Source organism: Zootoca vivipara, chromosome 11, assembly GCF_965207765.1.
Source record: "Zootoca vivipara chromosome 11, rZooViv2.hap1.1, whole genome shotgun sequence".
NCBI lineage: Eukaryota > Metazoa > Chordata > Lepidosauria > Squamata > Lacertidae > Zootoca > Zootoca vivipara.
The window spans coordinates 36,153,403-36,172,478 of record NC_142594.1 but is presented as its reverse complement, the minus strand read 5'-3'; the positions used below and the strand labels follow the sequence as shown (position 1 = coordinate 36,172,478).

The 19,076-nt window shown below is 43.4% G+C and overlaps 1 protein-coding gene across 1 annotated transcript in view; it reads right to left on the bottom strand.

The window, feature by feature from the left end:
• PLXDC2 (plexin domain containing 2) overlaps nt 1–19,076 on the bottom strand; it is a 234,908-nt gene that overhangs the window by 40,908 nt on the left and 174,924 nt on the right. The window contains exons 6-7 of the mRNA XM_035130307.3: nt 12,206–12,324; nt 8,004–8,103 (exon numbers count right to left, since the gene is read on the bottom strand). Of these exons, the coding sequence (XP_034986198.2) occupies nt 8,004–8,103; nt 12,206–12,324 (219 nt within the window). The remainder of the gene's footprint in view (nt 1–8,003; nt 8,104–12,205; nt 12,325–19,076) is intronic.

Below are 19,076 nucleotides of genomic sequence, written 5' to 3'. Positions count from 1 at the left end.
CAAAGGTTAACTCAGGGCACACTGGCTTGGCATAAGCTGGCAAATTCTGAATGTGCTCCTCAGGAACAGTGTGAGAAAGGGATTGTAGGAAGCTATTAGGCCTTTGCGGCAACACCTCTCATCAGAAGGGAAAAGAAAGAAAAATGCCCACAGCTGAACTGCTAAGGTGTCTGGCTCTAATAGTGCAAGGCTGAAATCCTATGCCAACTTATCTGAGAAGAAGCCCCACTGAAATTAACAGGACTTACTTCCGAGTAAGAAGGAGGAGAAGGGGACGACACAGGACGAGATGGTTGGACAGTGTTCTCGAAGCTACGAACATGAGTTTGACCAAACTGCGGGAGGAGTGCCTGGCGTGCTATGGTTCATGGGGTCACGAAGAGTCGGACACGACTAAACGACTAAACAACAACAACGCTTCCGAGTAGACATATACAGGAATTTGGGAGGAGTGAATGTGTCCATTTCAGCTTCTCCTTTTTCTAATCTTAAATTCACTTTCCATATTTCTGTATCAGTTTGCATTTTAAAAAGGCATCATGGCTATTGACCAGCATTTTACTGTGACTTTCTCCTAATATACAGGTTTGCATTCAGTTTTGCCAAATACACACATTTTTGCCCAAAGGACTTTTTCCTGATATAATGCATTTTTGCTTGTCAGTTTCACTAATAATAACCATCAATAACCTCTTCACAGAGAACTCAGAATCATAGGCACAGAGAACTCAGAATCATAGGTTGGCGCCCTTAACAAACTACAACCCTCAGAATTCTTTGGAGGAAGAATTTTGTTTGGAGTGGTATCGTAGCATTTTAAATGTGTGGCATGAATGTGGCTCAAGAGCAGGCATCAGCACTGCTGGGCCCCGCTGAGGCTCTGAGACCCAAACAGAGTATTCAAAGAAGTCAAGAGCTAAAAAGGAGCCTGACTAGAACCATCTTTTGTATTCTGAACCAATTCCCCACAACCCCTCATCAGACACAATATTAAAAGCTGCTTTCTTAACGGATGAACACTTGAGGAGGAGAAAATGGACTTGAGGCCGAGCATTACTTCAGGCAATACCAATGAGACGGAAACATGGAAGGTGCCTAAAGAAGCCAGGCTGGCTATCTAAAGAACTTTTGACTGAGTTAAGATTTAAAAGGGATATGTACAAAAAATGGAAAAGGGGGGAAATCTCCAGAGAGGAATTCAAACATATAGCCAGCACGTGTAGAGACAAAGTCAGAAAAGCTAAAGCACAGAATGAACTCAGGCTCGCTAGAGAGGCTAAAAGCAACAAAAAGGGCTTTTATGGGTATGTCCGTAGCAAAAGGAAAAACAAGGAAACAGTGGGGTCACTCAGAGGAGAAGATGGTGAAATGCAAACAGGGGACAGAGAAAGGGCAGAACTCCTCAATGCCTTCTTTGCCTCAGTCTTCTCCAAGAAAGAAAACAATGCCCGACCTGAAGAATATGGAGCAGATGATTCAGCAGGGGAAACACAGCCCAGAATAAGTAAGGAGGTAGTACAAGAATACTTGGCTAGTTTAGATGTATTCAAGTCTCCAGGGCCAGATGAACTACATCCAAGAGTATTAAAAGAACTGGCAGAGGTGATTTCAGAACCACTGGCAATAATCTTTGAAAATTCCTGGAGAACAGGCGAAGTTCCAGCAGACTGGAGGAGGGCAAATGTTGTCCCTATTTTCAAAAAGGGGAAAAGAGAGGACCCAAACAATTACCGCCCAGTCAGCCTGACATCAATACCAGGAAAGATTCTAGAGCAGATCATTAAGCAAACAGTCTGTGAGCACCTAGAAAGAAACTCTGTGATCACTAAAAGTCAGCATGGGTTCCTGAAAAATAAGTCATGTCAGACTAATCTGATCTCATTTTTTGACAGAATTACAAGCCTGGTAGATGAAGGGAACGCTGTGGATGTAGCCTATCTTGATTTCAGCAAGGCCTTTGACAAGGTGCCCCATGATATTCTTGTAAAGAAGCTGGTAAAATGTGGGCTAGACAATGCTACCATTCAGTGGATTTGTAACTGGCTTACTGACCGAACCCAAAGGGTGCTCATCAATGGCTCCTCCTCATCCTGGAGAGTAGTGACTAGTGGGGTGCCACAGGGTTCTGTCTTGGGCCCAGTCTTGTTCAACATCTTTATCAATGACTTGGATGATGGGCTTGAGGGCATCCTGAGCAAGTTTGCAGATGACACCAAATTGGGAGGGGTGGCTAACACCCCAGAGGACAGGATCACACTTCAGAATGACCTTAACAGATTAGACAACTGGGCCAAAGCAAACAAGATGAATTTTAACAAGGAGAAATGTAAAGTACTACACTTGGGCAAAAAAAAATGAAAGGCACAAATACAGGATGGGAGACACCTGGCTTGAGAGCAGTACATGTGAAAAGGATCTAGGAGTCTTGGTAGACCACAAACTTGACATGAGTCAGCAGTGTGATGCAGCAGCTAAAAAAGCCAATGCAATTCTGGGCTGCATCAATAGGAGTATAGCATCTAGATCAAGGGAAGTAATAGTACCACTGTATTCTGCCCTGGTCAGACCTCACCTGGAGTACTGTGTCCAGTTCTGGGCACCACAGTTCAAGAAGGATACTGATAAGCTGGAACGTGTCCAGAAGAGGGCAACCAAAATGGTCAAAGGCCTGGAAACGATGCCTTATGAGGAACGGCTTAGGGAGCTGGGTATGTTTAGCCTGGAGAAGAGAAGGTTAAGGGGTGATATGATAACCATGTTCAAATATATAAAAGGATGTCATATAGAGGAGGGAGAAAGGTTGTTTTCTGCTGCTCCAGAGAAGTGGACACGGAGCAACGGATTCAAACTACAAGAAAGAAAATTCCACCTAAACATTAGGAAGAACTTCCTGACAGTAAGAGCTGTTCGGCAGTGGAATTTGCTGCCAAGGAGTGTGGTGGAGTCTCCTTCTTTGGAGGTCTTTAAGCAGAGGCTTGACAGCCATCTGTCAGGAATGCTTTGATGGTGTTTCCTGCTTGGCAGGGGGTTGGACTGGATGGCCCTTGTGGTCTCTTCCAACTCTATGATTCTATGATTCTATGATTACAAATATGGTGCAATAAATCTTACAGTGTAGCGATTACTGTGAGCATCCTACTGGAACCAGGGACTGGCACATCACCTCAGAGGCCAGGATCCAGGAGACACAGATGTATTGCAAAAAGGGGACTCACTACAAACTCATATTTCCAACTGACATGGCAAAGCAGATCCACATCCTTTAACCTTCCCTCTCCCCCACTTTGCCTCTCTGTCACTTGCCCAATACTGCTACCTTCTCCTTTTCTGCCTGGAGAAGCCAAACAAAGGGAATGCAAACTAGGTGCTGGGCTAGACAGTGCTCGCGTCTCAGGATCTTGACTGAGTTGGCACTCTGCAACTTTCTCCAGTCAGCGAATGAAGAAGAAGAAACCATAGAGGGAGGATTAGGAAGCTAGAGAGTCAGGAAGGACAAGACTGAAGGACTTGAACCTGCACTACAGTCACTGCTTTCAATGCCTGACACCTAAATTGAGAAGGCAAGGTCACAGCACAAATGAGGAATGTGCTACCAAGCCCTCTTTCTTATATCTACAGGTTAACTGAAGGAAGTTCATGGAAGGAAAGTGTCCTCTCCCTTCCTATTTCCCGCATTCCCATAAACTGTAGCTGGAAGGTTGGGGACCCACCTGAACAATGTGGAAAGGGTTACAGGGAGAGGGAAGAGCTGCCCTCAATCTGACCTGTGTTAAGGACGTTCAAAGTTTTATGCAGCTTCTTCCCCTTTCACATACGAAAACCTCTTGAGCAATGTTGGATGGGTTGCAGGAGGAGTAGAGAACTTCTCCCAGTTGGTCTTGGTTTTTAAGGTAAGTTGAACTTCACAGAAGAAATCTATCCTGTACCCTCCTTCCCTCTGCCCCCAGAAAGCCTCTCTGGAGATCCAGCAGTCCTCCTGAACAATATGGGACAGGAAACAGGGAAGTTGCTTAACTTAAGGAAGTTCATAGGAAGAACGCTTCCTGCTGCCTCCTTACCCCCAGCAGCTTCTGTGCCACCCCGTTCCAACATTTTTCATTAAACGTCACACCCTTCAGAGGTTTTTGGAGGGGGGGGGGCGTTACAGGTAGTTGAAGAGGGTTGAACAAGATGGGAGACTTTTGTTACTTAATCTATTTTAGGCTCCAATCCTTAAGATCTATTCCTCCAGAACCACCCATTGGACCTCCTTTCCTGTACTCCTCTTTGAGTTTTCCAAAGCTCTGCTCAGGTATATTAGTGTGTGTTCACAGTGTATCTAGTTTTCTTCACTCAGATCCCAGGGGGATGCATTGGGTCAAATTTTTTGTTATATGGCTATACCATACATTTAAAGATTTCTGAGTGACACTCATCACTGAATGTCTTATGTTGAGTTTTGTAGGAGAAACCAATGACTGCACTGAATCCAGAGTCATTGATTTCTGTGAGTTACTATCAAAGAGATTAAAAGTTTGTTATATTCCTATCTATCTCAATTTTAAGAGGATAACTATACGAGTGAATGATTTATTTCTAAGACAATCATTTGAATTGATTCTTTCTTACAACCGAGGCGATAAACTGTCTCAATGTTTAGCCATCTATGGGAAAATCCTGTAGGTTAGATCAATATTTATACTGTCTATGCTCAAGATCACTTAGCACAGATTAATTACCCCTTAGCACACCTTCACTGGCCCTTTGTTCACACAATCTGCACTATTAAAAGAAGAAGAAGTGTGCATGCACACGAAAGCTCATACCAAAATAAAAACTTAGTTGGTCTTTAAGGTGCTACTGAAGGAATTTTTTTATTGCACTATTAAAGGCAGGAGAAGTGTGAAATCCATCCCCCCCTTGAATGCATTCAGTGAAATCTAACAGGTGGGGATCCATGGTCCCAACTTAAGTTTAGTCAGTGGCAGTGCTCCTGCAGAAAATGACTGTCTTGACAGTGAAGATTTTTTTTAGAGATTACTATCAGGCACCTTTTGCAGGTTAATTTATATGCCAGTGTGAATATGCCCTGTGCCCCAAGGATCTCTGTTATAAAAATTCCCCATCTATCATAGCCCACATGAGTTTTTGACAGAGTGCAACAAATACAAATTTAAGGACACTTAAAGGCCTTTTAAAATGGTTCAATCCCCAATGCTGAAAACAGTGGTGGTACCTGTGGCCACATTGCCCAGTGAGTTCCACCCTACCCCACCCCTGTCCAGTGTTAGTGGTTGCTGAGTTACAGTAAAATTTCCATGCCTTGTGGCTTGATATTAGAGAAATTCTATCCATGTCTATTCAGAAATATCCAAATAAGCCCAATGGGACTTAGTCCCAGGTAAGTGTGTATGGAATTGCAGCTTTATTCTCCTTGTGATGGTTGTCATCGCTCAATGAGTTACCACAGGGCAAACTGTCTTTTATCTACTCTATATCTGGGCTTCAGGCCAATTATTATTAATCGGACTGTGAATAATTATGTACTGGTCCGAAAATTCTTTTGGTAATTTATGAATTTGTGTACATCTGTTGTGCAACTATTTCCATCCATCCATCCATCCATCCAACCAACCAATTCTATGCTATATCTGCAATACCGGTAGAATCACAGCAATCTCTGTGCCAGTACATGTTTTTGCTATGCCTCATCCCAATAATTATTTTCAATAAAGATAGAGAGTTGTGTGAATGGTCTTGGGATGGGGAAAGTGGCAGAAAATGGGTATGGCAGATGCAGGAGTGGAGGACTGGTAGGGCCTCTCCTGCTAATTTTAGGGCACAGGCATGCTAATAAAGAGATAGACCCATTCTCTGTGGTGATGCCCTATCCGTAGAATGCCCTCCCTTTGAATCACATATGGCGTTTATGCTTTTCATTATTATCATTTTGGCACCATTTGTTTGTTTGGGCTTCTGTAGGCTCCTAGTGTTTATATGAAGAAGTAAGGTTCTATGGCTTTTATATATGTAAGGGGGATGGCTTATAGGGAACAGCCCCCCCTCATCAGGTCGAGCTCTTCGTAGAGCAGCAAGTCTAGTAATGGATCAGATTACAGGAATCAGGAAGTAGAGAGGGAGGAGAGAGGCTCTGACAGCATCCGAGAGCCTCAACACTGAGTAGAGAAGGAAGCAGCTGGGAAGGAAATGACGGGATTGGCCACTGGAGGCGCTTTGGGGTTCCCAAGCTGTTATGTTGAGCGCGAAACAGAAAGAAGCCATTGCGAGGTTCTGACTCGGACTAAGCAGACATGTTTTCCAGAATCTTTGCACTGTAAATAATATGCACAATAAAGACACCTTAAAGACAAGGAGGTGTGGAGCATCGTTACTCAAGAGTAGCCGCAAGAACCTCTGACAATATACATCAAAATGTTAAGGTTTCTCCTGTGTTTTTATCTGTTGCTTTTTATCTGATTGTAAATTTTTGAGCTTGTGATTTTCTTTCTTGCACAGCCTGGGATTCAGTCCTTTATATATTTAGGTATACGGAGATATAGAACAATGCTTATATATCTCTAAGCCTCCTGCAAGAAACAAATAGTCCCACAGAACCATCAAACAGGCTAAGGAAAACTTTCTCCCATCTCCCTTTTGCAATAATTGACTGGGTTGATTTATGGCCCGTTTAGCGTCTTTGAAAAGACAAGAATGCAAGAACATGCACACTTAAGGAAAAGCTGACATAGGCTCTCTGTGGCCCAACTTGATTTATTTTGTCAGGAGAGTGGTATATTGCCTGCCGTTTCAAAAATATGTATCTGCTTTGCAAAGACAGCTATGAATGAGCCTTTTCTTGAATATTACATACCAAAGGAGCCAAAAGAAACAATTTTTTAAAATAGGAAGTGGGATCCCCACCCTTTACAAAGGAGAATTCTCAAATAGCTGCTAGTACTTTTGTTTCCAAATCCTGAAGTTGTGGGACTGCCTCCTGTGCCTCTGTTCAAGGTCCCTCTGCAACACATAAGACCTTCTAGAAACAGGTTTCTAGAAAGGGATATCATTCATTAGGCAAGGCATACCCTCCTACCCCAGGTTGACACATCAGGGCCATGACAGTGCTAAGCATAGAAGTGCCATCACAGTGTTGATTCTAACGGTCTGTGCTGTGATACGCAGCAAGGACGCTGGAAAGGGATGGTCTGTAATCATTAGTTTGCCAAACAAAAGGAAGAGTGAATACTAATTTTAACTTTGAAAGCTAAACCGGAGAGCCAAAGCAAAGATGATGGTACCAAAGTATTATTAACACACAGTGAGATGTATTCCTTGGTTTTTAATGAAGGTATCCTATATTTGCTCTAAACTGTGCTGTCTTAATGAAAGGGAAATCTGTACATCTGAACAGTTACAATTACGTGAGCAGCTGGGATTAGTTAATTTCAACAAATTTATGTGACTAGCCGGGTATAGGCTCCTTAATCTCCCTTCAAAGAATGAAGAAACTGCCCATGGGAAATTCCAAGACAGTGAAAACAATGTATGGAATTGTCTTTAAAGCAAATCTATTCCAGTGGTAGCCATCTAGTTGTTGCAGCCCCATCAGCCTCAGCTAGTATGATCAATGGTGAAGGATGATGGCAAAATAAGAAACAACAACAAAACCAAAACCATACAATTACTATACTGGAAAACATGAAGGAGTATCCTGTGGAATACAGAATTATACTACCTCCCCCTTTCGGCTAACATCCACATTTGGCTTTATCGGCTCAAGACAAACAATGAAGCAATGAACAACTGTGGGAGTTGTAAACCAAAATGAAATTATATTTAAATTAACAAACTGAGACTTCATAAGCACTTTGTTTTCTGTTTAGTTAAAACATATTTTCGATCTCTTTAAATTTGTTTTCCACTCACACATCCCATCCCCTACACACACACACACACACACACACACACACACACACACACACAGGCTTACGCCACATTCATTAGCATGCATTAAAAGAACATACTGGGAATTTGCTGGATCCTGTGGACAACCACAAAGGCATCTGATAGGCCCACCTTCACAGGGTGATTGGTTGAACTGATCTGTGTCACTGAGACAGGAATCTGCAAGACAAAAATAAACAAACAAATGCCATATGCATACTGATATATAAAATGTTCTCTTCTACCTGTACCCTACAATTTAATTGATAGAATCAAATGCTAAACAGCCAGAGGAATCCAGTCTGTTGCATCTGAACCCCCACCAATAGGGCAGGAGCCCAGTGATGTCAACCTGTAATGGCATTTCAACTCACCAGCACAACCCTGAATTGTCTTCACAGTATCTAGGTTCTCTGTACAGCACTGTTAAGCCTTTTATTTTTCCTTTTAATGAAAGGGACAGCTGGATGGGAGCTGATGAAAATAATACTGAAGTGTACTATGAGATTTGGCTCTGGTTTAGTACTTCAGTTTTGATGGACTTGTTAATCAATCCCTCATAAGTACTTTAGCAATTACAATTTCTAGCCTACCTTTCAGTAATCAACGAGGAGAAAGTAAATTTACTTTGCGCCTGCCAATTATAGGCTTCATTGTCAATTCACTGCAGGGAAGAAACTCGCAAAACCTTGAAGTACAATGAATATTTTTTCCTCAAACAGTTTAGCTTGCTTATTGTGTAAACAGGCTCCTTTTAATGCTGTTTTGCTAACACCTAATACAATTCTGCACACAGAGCCACACAGAAACTATATTACATTGGGAAATGAAATCAGTTTTTATTACTGAATATTTCATAGAAATTCTGTTAACTTTTGTAAGCACTAAAAGTGATAACCCATTTTGGCTAAGAGAGGGAGGGAAGTGGACTAATATAGTGAATCTACCGGTAAGAATAGTTTTGTTTTAAAGAGCTGTGCTGTCTATTGCAGAAAGCAATCATTTAATCTTTGCATAAGCGGGAACAAAATAATGCTTGTAAGTAGTGCTAATGTTCAGTACTGCAAGTCTTCCACACATAATAAACCACCACTGAAATATCTCTACATTATTTGGTGTATTTTTTTTTCTGAATCTTCCTAAGGCGACAATTCTTGCCTGCTCATTTAGGCAGTAATGAGCCTCCAGTCATATAATCACGAAGGAGCCATTACAGAAGTTATAACCATTTGCTGCCTGTACAGAATGCACTGTGGGCGAGGAAGGAAACAGAAAATAGTCCTGGGATAGAGTGTGAAGAGTTTCTTCGGCTACATGAACAAAGGTATGTGATGCTGGAAAGTAGCTAGAAATGGCTGGATCCCATGATGATTTATCTGCTAAGAGACGAAAGTGACATTCAAGCATCACAACATGCTTTCATGAACTTTGGGCTCATGTGTTCCCCTTCTTCCTCTGTTCTTTGCACAAAATGGGACCAGGTTTAAACCTTCTGGTCACAGTTTGTAACAAAACAGTTTATTGTTTCATCTGGATACGCAAAACTTTGCTAGTTAACAAACTAGGATATGGTTTGAACCTGGTTTTATTTATTTACCATTAGGTTTATATCCTACCTTTCCTCCAAGAAGCTCAAAGTGGTTCTCCCGCTCCCCATTTATTCTCACAACAACCCTGTGAGGTAGGTTAGGCTGAGAGGCAGCGATTGGCCCAATATCATACTTGATTCATGAAAACATTCTATGCAAATGTTTTCAACTGTGGTTCGCCTTGTGCATCGTCCAGGAATTTCACCTCCAGCGGCACAATAGTTAATCATGCTTAACAATATTTCGTACAGGCCACTGTTTCCATTTTATCCAAGAACAATAAACAGCTGTTTGTAGAAACCATAGTGAAGTCAGGATCAAACCAACTATGGTTTGTTACAAACTTTGGTTGGCCTGCAACGGCCTGCCCCCATTTAACTGCTCATTTGTGTCCCCCAGAATATACACAGTGCTCACGTCTGCCTCCTGAGAAACTTTACTGTGAACCATAGGTGTTGCAGAGGAAACAAGATCAAAGCGCCCAGTCTACACCATTGGGTCATGCTGCTGTTCTGGCAAGGGCTGCCGACTGAGAAGAGCAATTGATAGTAGGAAAGTCCCATGAGCAAAGCAGGAGTGAGGAAAATGCAAAGGGTGACAAGAATGACCCAGAGGCTACTGCCAGAGGGCAGCTGAGTGCTGGGACCCAGAAGGCAGGAGCTGAGTTGAGGAATCAGAACTGGAGGGACTAAACCAGGTGTCACAGCTAAGGCCCACACAAAGCCAAACCAGAGCCAAAAACACCTTGCTGCCCAGACATAGTACCAGACAGACAAGGAAGTCATTCTGGTCTAAAACAGCTTAAGGACAAGCCTTGGTAGGCAGGGCCAATCCACAGCCTGAGATTATTTCACAAACAACATGTTCTTGAAGTTATTTGATGGCTGAGAGCAGCCTTTAATGTATCATCTGGTGGAAGGAAGAAGTGATGGTGATGGGTACCTTCTGACCTTCTTTGATGGTAGACATTGTTTGGAGGAATGTGTCGTATTGGAAGAGGGGGCTAGTTAATTAATAATCTGCACTAGCTAGTCGGGCAAGGCACGTAGGCTAACAAGTTAGCTATCTATAAATCGGATGGTTTTTGGGCATAGTTCTGAGAAGCTTGTGGGCGGACTGATCGAAGGGCCGTGCAAACAAAGGCTACCGAGGGGTCCCTTCGCCACTTCTTGAGAAATTCCCAGTGGCAGATCGAAGTGCTGACTTGGTAAAGTATATAATGCTTGCTGTTTAGAATAAAATATTTAATCTTCTCATTCACTTGTGTTTTTATTGCTTCCAAATCTCATTAAAAGAACCACCTTGCATTGGGCAACACAGGACCTCACCTCTTATTTCCATGGGTGCTAAGCTTGTAAGGGGCTTGAACCCTCCAAACCAAATCCAAATCGTATGGGAGAGCACACAGAGCTATTACCGTATTGGCCCAAATATAAGACGCACCTGAATATAAGCTGCACCTTTAAAATTGGAGAGAGGAAAAGAAAAAATACCCGAATATAAGACGCTCCCTTCCTTGCTGCTCTTGGCTGCATACTTTTTGGGGGGGTGGGGAGCTGCGCTGTGTTGCCAGCAGCCTTTCCCCTTCCTTGCTCTCTCCCTTCCCAGCCTTGGGGGAGAGGATGGGGGACTATGTGTGGGGTGGTCACCGTTTTGATGCGCTCCTGGTGCTGTTTGCCCTGTGCTCCTGGCTGCATACCGTAAGGTCGAGAATATAAGCCACACTTTAACTTTTCACAGTTGGAATCTGAGGGAAAAAGTGAGGCTTATATTCAGGCCAGTACGGTATATTTAACTAAAAAGACGGCCAAACTGTCACATTAAAGGGCCTAGGGATGTGAGCAGTGAAATACCAGGGCAAGTTAGTACACAATATTTATTCCATAAAATGGGATTGCCGGTTTCCCTCATGCCGTCTCTTAGAAGAAGCTGCAGTAATCTTCTTTGATGCTATATTGCACACAGAGGGACTCCCTTGTGAGCAGAGTACTATTTACACCCATTAGATTGCTCTAACACCATCCAAACTCTCCTCTAAGCTTTCCATCATGAAATCAGCCTGGCGCCAAATTGCGATGTCAACTCGCCCAGTGCCAGGGCAGAGGCTGCATGGATACCCAGAAGCCCCTCTGCAGCTCCAGGAAAGGGTTGGTGTGGGAGGAGGGGGCTCAGCTGCATTCAAAAAGGAGGATTCAACTAGCTCAGTAATGTTTATTTGCGCTAAATAAAAAAAAACCATTGCAAGTAATCTTAAACAAATGGCATTATATCTGTACTCTATAGTCAGTTAACAGTCAAAGTAATTTTCTGCACACTCTTTGTTCCTTTTTCTTTCTTGTGGGGAGAATAATTCCTCACTAAAACCACTAGCCACTGCACCATACCTCCCAATGTTTTCTGCAATAGCTTCTTCATTTCCTGGATTAGTTCTGGAGGCAGATTTGGTCTGTGTAAAAATGTTACTGGGAGGCAAGGGAGGCACTGTGTGGTTTTGTCTCTAGTCCACCCTCTCTCCTGGGATGACCCTGACTGTTCCCTACAGCAATCTCTTAAATGGGCAAAGAGCATCCTTTGAACAATAGTATTCTGCCTTAAGATGGCAAAGCATTGGGGCTGTCGCTTTTTAAATATTTCAGCTGCTTGAACGGAGCAGGGTTTTAAATTTAGTAAATCATTTCTGTGCTTGAACTCACCTCTTTATAGCCAAATATGATACGCCCATCGTTGAGAAGTGTTGCTTGAAATGTGAAACTGCCCAGATTGTAATTATCCTGTAGATGTACGTGATCCCACTGGACAACCAATGCAGTACCTGTCAAGTCCAAAGTTGCGAAGAGGAGAGGAAAATGTCGTCGTAAATTATAGGGTAGCCATTCAGCAGCACCTCATACCATACAAAATATAACTTTATAGCAATATTATCACCACTGCCACTATTGCTAAATAGGCCTTACAGTAGATAGAGCTTTATCTATTGTTCAGACATGCTTAGCCTGCAGAGTAGAAGATAACTTGACTGAGGGGTGTTCAAATACACCTCCAAACATCACCCGCCCCCTCAGCGGAAAACAGAAGGGAAGGTGGGTGCACAATCCTGGCATCCAATGAAATGTGAATATGCTAAAAGGGGGTGTTTTCAATGTCAGAGAGCCCAAGAGAGTACAAACAGGAACTGAGCAGCAAGAAAAAACACGTCTTTTTCACACGGTGTGGATTTTTGAGGGGGTAATCACTAACATGTTCCATGAACACCCCAAGAGGTACTCAAGCACCCATGGGTGCCATGCTGGTCACCCCAACTCTATGAATTTGTCCAATCTCCTTTAATGCAATTGAAGCCAGTGGCTACCCCTTGCCTTGCAACAGCAAATTACAAAGCTTAATTAATACTGCAACTTTGTGAAGAGGCATTATATATCCTTTAGATCTGTGACTGATGTAGGGTTTGGTGATAACAATGCTCCTCAAATGAACTATTATACCATTGGGATAATAAATGCCAGATGCAGAACTGCCTCCATCCACAGATGTGCCACCTGCCTGAATCTGAGGAGAGGTGATGGGCCAGCCAAAGCCTTCCTCCATTGGGATCAACTGCCATTTGGCTTCACCTCTCCTTATTTTCCTCATCCCTCCTTGTTCCTTCGTCCTCTTGTATCATAATTTGTAAGACATTGCTTTCCACTGCAAACCTCCCTGAGAGCTTTGGCAGAAAGGTGATACATGAGTGAATGAAGATGCACACAAGTGGTCAGGATTGATACTCTGGTACCTAAGGGCTGAGTGAAACAATGATGCTACATATTTTCTTTATAAAAAAAAAACCCTCTCTGTGTGTGCAATTGCTTAAAATATTGTTTCCTCTAAATCAAAACTGCTCACTTTCTTTCATCATAGGATTTTCATTGTGTTATTTAGTTCATAACTCACTGCCTATAAAACTTAAGGATGTTTACCAAAATGCTGACACAGAAATGTTAATATTTAAAGCATTCCATTTTCACCCCGTCCATTTATTATGCATAAGATTATCTTTTCTTATGTATTGCAAGCTTTCAGAGTGGCAAGGTATTAAATAATATACATCATTGGTGGTAAACATTAACTACACTGGCTAAGTAGAATCACCATGAATTTATGGATGATGCCCATATTAATAATGGTGTTGAACATCTTAGTTGTCCCACTATTCTTTATGCACATTGTTTTGTTGAATCCCCATGGACCAAACTGTAAGTCTGCACTCCTTCTGACCTACCAAGCTGGATGCAGCCTATTGTTAAGATTTATACCCTGCCCTTCGTCTCAGGGCTGTTCACAAGATAAAAATACAAAATAAAAAGCAAACAAATAGTTAAAACAAAAACAAAGAGGAACCTTTTCACCTGGAGCCTAAAAATAATGAAGGCACCAGCCAAACCTCCCTAGGGAGAGCATTCCACAAAGAGGGACCACCCGCCGAAAAGGCCTGTTCTCATGTTGCTACCCTCTGGACCTCTCATGAAGCAGGCACACAAAGAAGGGCCTCAGGTGATGACTGCAGAGTCCAGGTTGGTTTATATGGGGAGAGGCGGTCCTTGAGGTACTGCAGTCCTGAGCAGCTTCAGGCTTTATAGGTGAAAACCAGCACTTTGAATTGGGCTCAAAGCTAATTGTCAGTCAGTGAGTTAGGCCAGGATCAAAGTTATGTGCTCAAACCATCTTGCCATGCTGAGCAAAGCCCTGGCATTGTGGATTAACATGTGTTGGAAACCCCCAGTACTTGCAGTCCTGAATCTAAAATTCCTGTTGTGTCTTTTTGTTGGATCAGCAGCTTGAAAATGTATTCCCAGGTAACTAGCATGCCCTACAAAAGTGGGGCAAATCCTTTTTTAAATATAAACAAGGGTGACAATGGGCAGCCTTGTCTTATTCCCTTAGTTATTTTACAATTCTCAGTCAATCAACACATCATTTACTATCAGTTTTGCTGACTGTTCGGTATTATTGCCTTGACTCCTTTTATAAAAGTGTCTCCACAGCTCATGTACTCCAAAACTTTAAACATAAAATCCCAGGAGACATTATCAAATGCTTTCTCTGCATCTCTGCTTTCTCTACATTAAGACTGCTTGTTTTTCATTTCTTACTTGTAAATATTCTATTATATCCATTATATTCCTAATATTGTCCTTCATTTGTTGCCTTGGCAAGATTCTGGCCTGATCATGATGGATTACCTCTTTTAAAACAGTAAAAGCGGGGCAAATCCTGATATCATCCTAAATACAAAAGGCATTAGGTTGTATTCAATCAACTCTCAGTCAGTGTAGACCACTTGAAATTACTGGACCTAAGTTAAAGGTAAAGGGACCCCTGACCATTAGGTCCAGTCGTGACCGACTCTGGGGTGGTGGCGCTCATCTCGCATTATTGGCCGAGGGATCAGGTGTACAGCTTCCAGGTCATGTGGCCAGCATGACAAAGCCGCTTCTGGCAAACCAGAGCAGCACACGGAAACGCCATTTACCTTCCCGCTTGGAGCGGTACCTATTTATCTACTTGCACTTTGACGTGCTTTCGAACTGCTAGGTTGGCAGGGGCTGGGACCAAGCAACGGAAGCTCACCCCGTGGCAGGGATTCGAACCGCCGACCTTCTGATCAGCAAGCCCTAGGCTCTGTGGTTTAACCCACAGCGCCACCTGTGTCCTGGTCCTAAGTTGGCCATGGCCATAAAATGTAAGAAAAGCCTGCTGGGTCAGGCCAGTAGCCCATGTAGTCCAGCATCCTGTTCTCACAATAGCCCCCCTGATACCCGTGAGAAACCTGCAAGCAGAACTGAAGAACAAGAGCACTCTGCCCTCCTGTGGTTTCCAGCAACTGGTATTCAGGAGGATTACTGCCTCTGACTGGAGGCAGAAGATGGCCACCCAACCCTCTTTTAAAGCCAACCAAGTTGGTGCCTCTTGTGGGTGTGAGTTCCATAGTTTAATAAGTATTTTTTTTAATCTGTACCCAAACTTCCAACATTCAGCATTGTTGGATGTCGACATGTTCTAGTGTTACTAAAGAGGGAGAAAAACTTCTTTCTATTCACTTTCTCTGTGCCATGCAGAATTTTATAATCTTCTATCATGTCACCTCTTACTCCTTTTCTCTAAACTAAAATGTCCCCAAGGTTTTTAATTTCAACAGGTATACTCTGAGTAAACAATAGCGGAATGCAACTCCTCTTTAGTAAATATATCAGAGTTTATTTCAGGCATGTGCTTACAAAAAATGCCTTTTGGACTCTGAACTGACTCATTCCCTCACAGCATATGCTTTGATTCACATCTCAAGTTTTCCTTGTCAGAGTGACCTAACGATAACTCAAAATGGGTCAGTGTGATTCAAGCTCAATGCACCGTGGAGAAAATCTTAAAGCATCACGATAATAGTTCAACAACAACACGCTGTAATTTATTCTTGTTTCTTTCAAGCACTTTGGTGGAAATAAAGCAAGTCATTTAAGGGGGGAAATTGAAGCATGTTCATTATGTTATCTTCAAATGGAACTTTCACAATCTCACTGCATAAATTATTTCACTGCATAGCGCATCACTGGATGGTGTGAAACAGACAGACATGTTTGCAATTTACTTTCTGAATATTGATCGGGTTGCTTCTATTTTATTTAAAAGCAATTCTTCCATACAAATATTCATTTTGTCTCGCAAATATTTGGTTATTATGCATATGCAATATGTGCATATATCGGCCCACAAAATTATATAGCCTATTTGGTGATTTGACAAGAGATAGGTATACATTCATTTCCCGGTAACGAAACCGGAGAGTACATTCCTTGACATGATGTTGCCACTAGAGACTCAGGTGGCCTCACTGTCGAAGATTGCCTATTTCCAGCGCCAGTTGGTTCACTAACTATGGCTGTTCCTGAACCAAGATAAGCAGGTATCAGTAATTCATGCTCTGATGACTTTGCACTGAGATTACATGGGGCTGCCCATGAAAACTATCTGGAAGCTACAGCAAGTTTAGAATGCTGTTGGCCATGGGCGTACCCAGGATCAAAACTAGGGGGGGGGAAGGGGAGGGGCCAAGGCACGGAAGGGGAGGGGCCACAAAGTGGGCGGGAACGACGAACTCGCGCTCCGCCGGGCTGTGCCCCTCCCTAGAAGCAGGGCTGGTGGGCGGAGGCAGAGCCCAGCCCGGCGGAGCGCGAGTTCAGCGTTCCTGCCCGCCGCGCCGCGCTCTCTGGTTCCCCGCCGCGCTTGGCCTTGCCAGAGGGCGCGACGGGGAGCTGGAGGGAGGGCGCAGCGCGGCGGGCGGGAACGGCGAACTTGCGCTCCGCCGGGCTGTGCCCCTCCCTAGAAGCAGGGCTGGTGGGCGGAGGCGGAGCCCAGCCCAGCAGAGCGCGAGTTCGGTGTTCCCGCCCACCGCACCGCACTCGCTGGTTCCCCGCCGTGCTTGGCCTTGCCTGTGGGCGCGCCGGGGAGCTGGAGGGAGGGTGCGGCGCGGCGGGAATGGCGAACTCGCGCTCCGCCGGGCTGTGCTCCGCCTCTGCCCACCAGCCCTGCTTCTAGAGTAGGGCAGCTGCCCTAACTTGCCCCGTGGTGGGTACACCCTTGCTGTTGGCATGTCATTAGCTGGGGCAGCAAGATGGGAGAATATAACAGCGATCCTAAAAGCACTACATTGGCTTGCTAAGAATTACAGAGACCTATTCAAAGTGGTAATAACTTATAAAGCCTGAAATTACTCAGGCCCCAACTAGTGCCTCCTCCAATAGCCAGCTCAATACAGTGTTCCCCATGAGGATTCATTGTGGGGGGATTTGGTACAGATGGGCATTTTGGGTAGTGGGGCTTCAACTTTGGAGTGATTCAGGCAAGACTTTCACCAGCCTTGTATGTATGTGTTCCATCACTGTGCTGCCTCTTGGCTCCTCTTTTCCTGGAATACTGCGATTCAACCTTCCTGAGCTAATTAACCCAGTTTGGCTATTATGGCCAAACTGGGAAATTCCAGTTATCAGGATTGGAACTAGCCAGGATCTTAATCCATGGCTAGATGGTGCTTTAAAGGGCTTGAGAAGGAACTTGGGAAAGGGCAGTGCAAGGCTGCCCCCTCCCCAGTTAGAAAGATCATCAACACCCCAGATTAATAAGCCAATATACAGGTATCCATGCCAAGTAGAAGCATTCTATCACATAAAATTCTGTACCAGGTATTTGACCTTTGGGAGCTATAGGTAAAGTAAGGCTTATTAGATTATAATATAGGAGCACTTTGCACACCATCTTGATGAGGGTTATTAACCTCAGGCATGCTCTACCTCTGGGTGAAATATGACTCTAAGCATAAAAATGGTTCCTATTTAATGTAGGCTACTGATGGTACCAGAGGGAGCATATACTTTTGGAAGATTAGAGGGTTGTCTTTTTCAGCTGATGAAGTTAATTGAGATTCATGACTAAAGTAAGATTTAGGACTTTAGCAGCTTGGGTGGATTGTAATATTGGATGTTTGCCAACACAATCTACCAATAACATTTAAAACCATTTACAGGTAGGTAGCCGTGTTGGTCTGACGTAGTCGAAACAAAAAATATAAAATAATTCATTCCAGTAGCACCTTAGAGACCAACTAAATTTGTCATAGGTATGAGCTTTTGTGTGCATGCACACTTCTTCAAATACAGTGGTACCTCGCAAGACGAATGCCCTGCAAGATGAATTTTTCGCAAGACGAATGTGTCTTGTGATCTGATGGTGACTCGCAAGACGAATTCGTTTTGTGAAAAAATCGTCTTGCGAATCGCGGTTTCCCATAGGAATGCATTGAAATTTAATTAATGCGTCCCTATGGGCAAAAAAGAAATTTCAATGCATTCCTGTGGCAAACCACGATTTGCAAGACGATTTTTTTTTGCAAAACGAATTGACTCGCAGAACGAATTAAATTCGTCTCGCGAGGCACCACTGTACACTGAAACAGAAGTCACCAGACCCTTATGTATAGTCAGAAGGGGGGAGGGGTATTACTCGGAAGGGTGGTGGGAATGGGTGATTTGCTGATAGGAGTGGTAAACCTGTTGATGACTGTTAACGACTGCAATTGGTCTTGCAGGAAAAAGCAAGGGGTGAGATGGCATAAGAAAGCTTTATCATGTATAATGAGATAAGAATCCAATGTCCTTATTCAGACCAGGTCTCTCCATGGTTTTAAGCTTGGTAATGAGTTGCAATTCAGCAACTTCTCTTTCCAGTCTGTTTCTGATTTTTTCCTGTAATATGACAGCTACTTTGAGATCTTGTATAGAATGTCCTGGGAGATTGAAGTGTTCTCCTACTGGTTTCTCTCTCTTGTGATTCCTGATGTCAGATTTATGTCCATTTATCCTTTGGCGTAGGGTTTGGCCTGTTTGTCCAATATAGAGAGCTGAAGGGCACTGTTGGCATTTGATGGCATACACAATGTTAGAAGATGAGCAAATCTTCTGTTTCAGTGTATCTGAAGAAGTGTGCATGCACACGAAAGCTCATATCTATGACAAACTTAGTTGGTCTCTAAGGTGC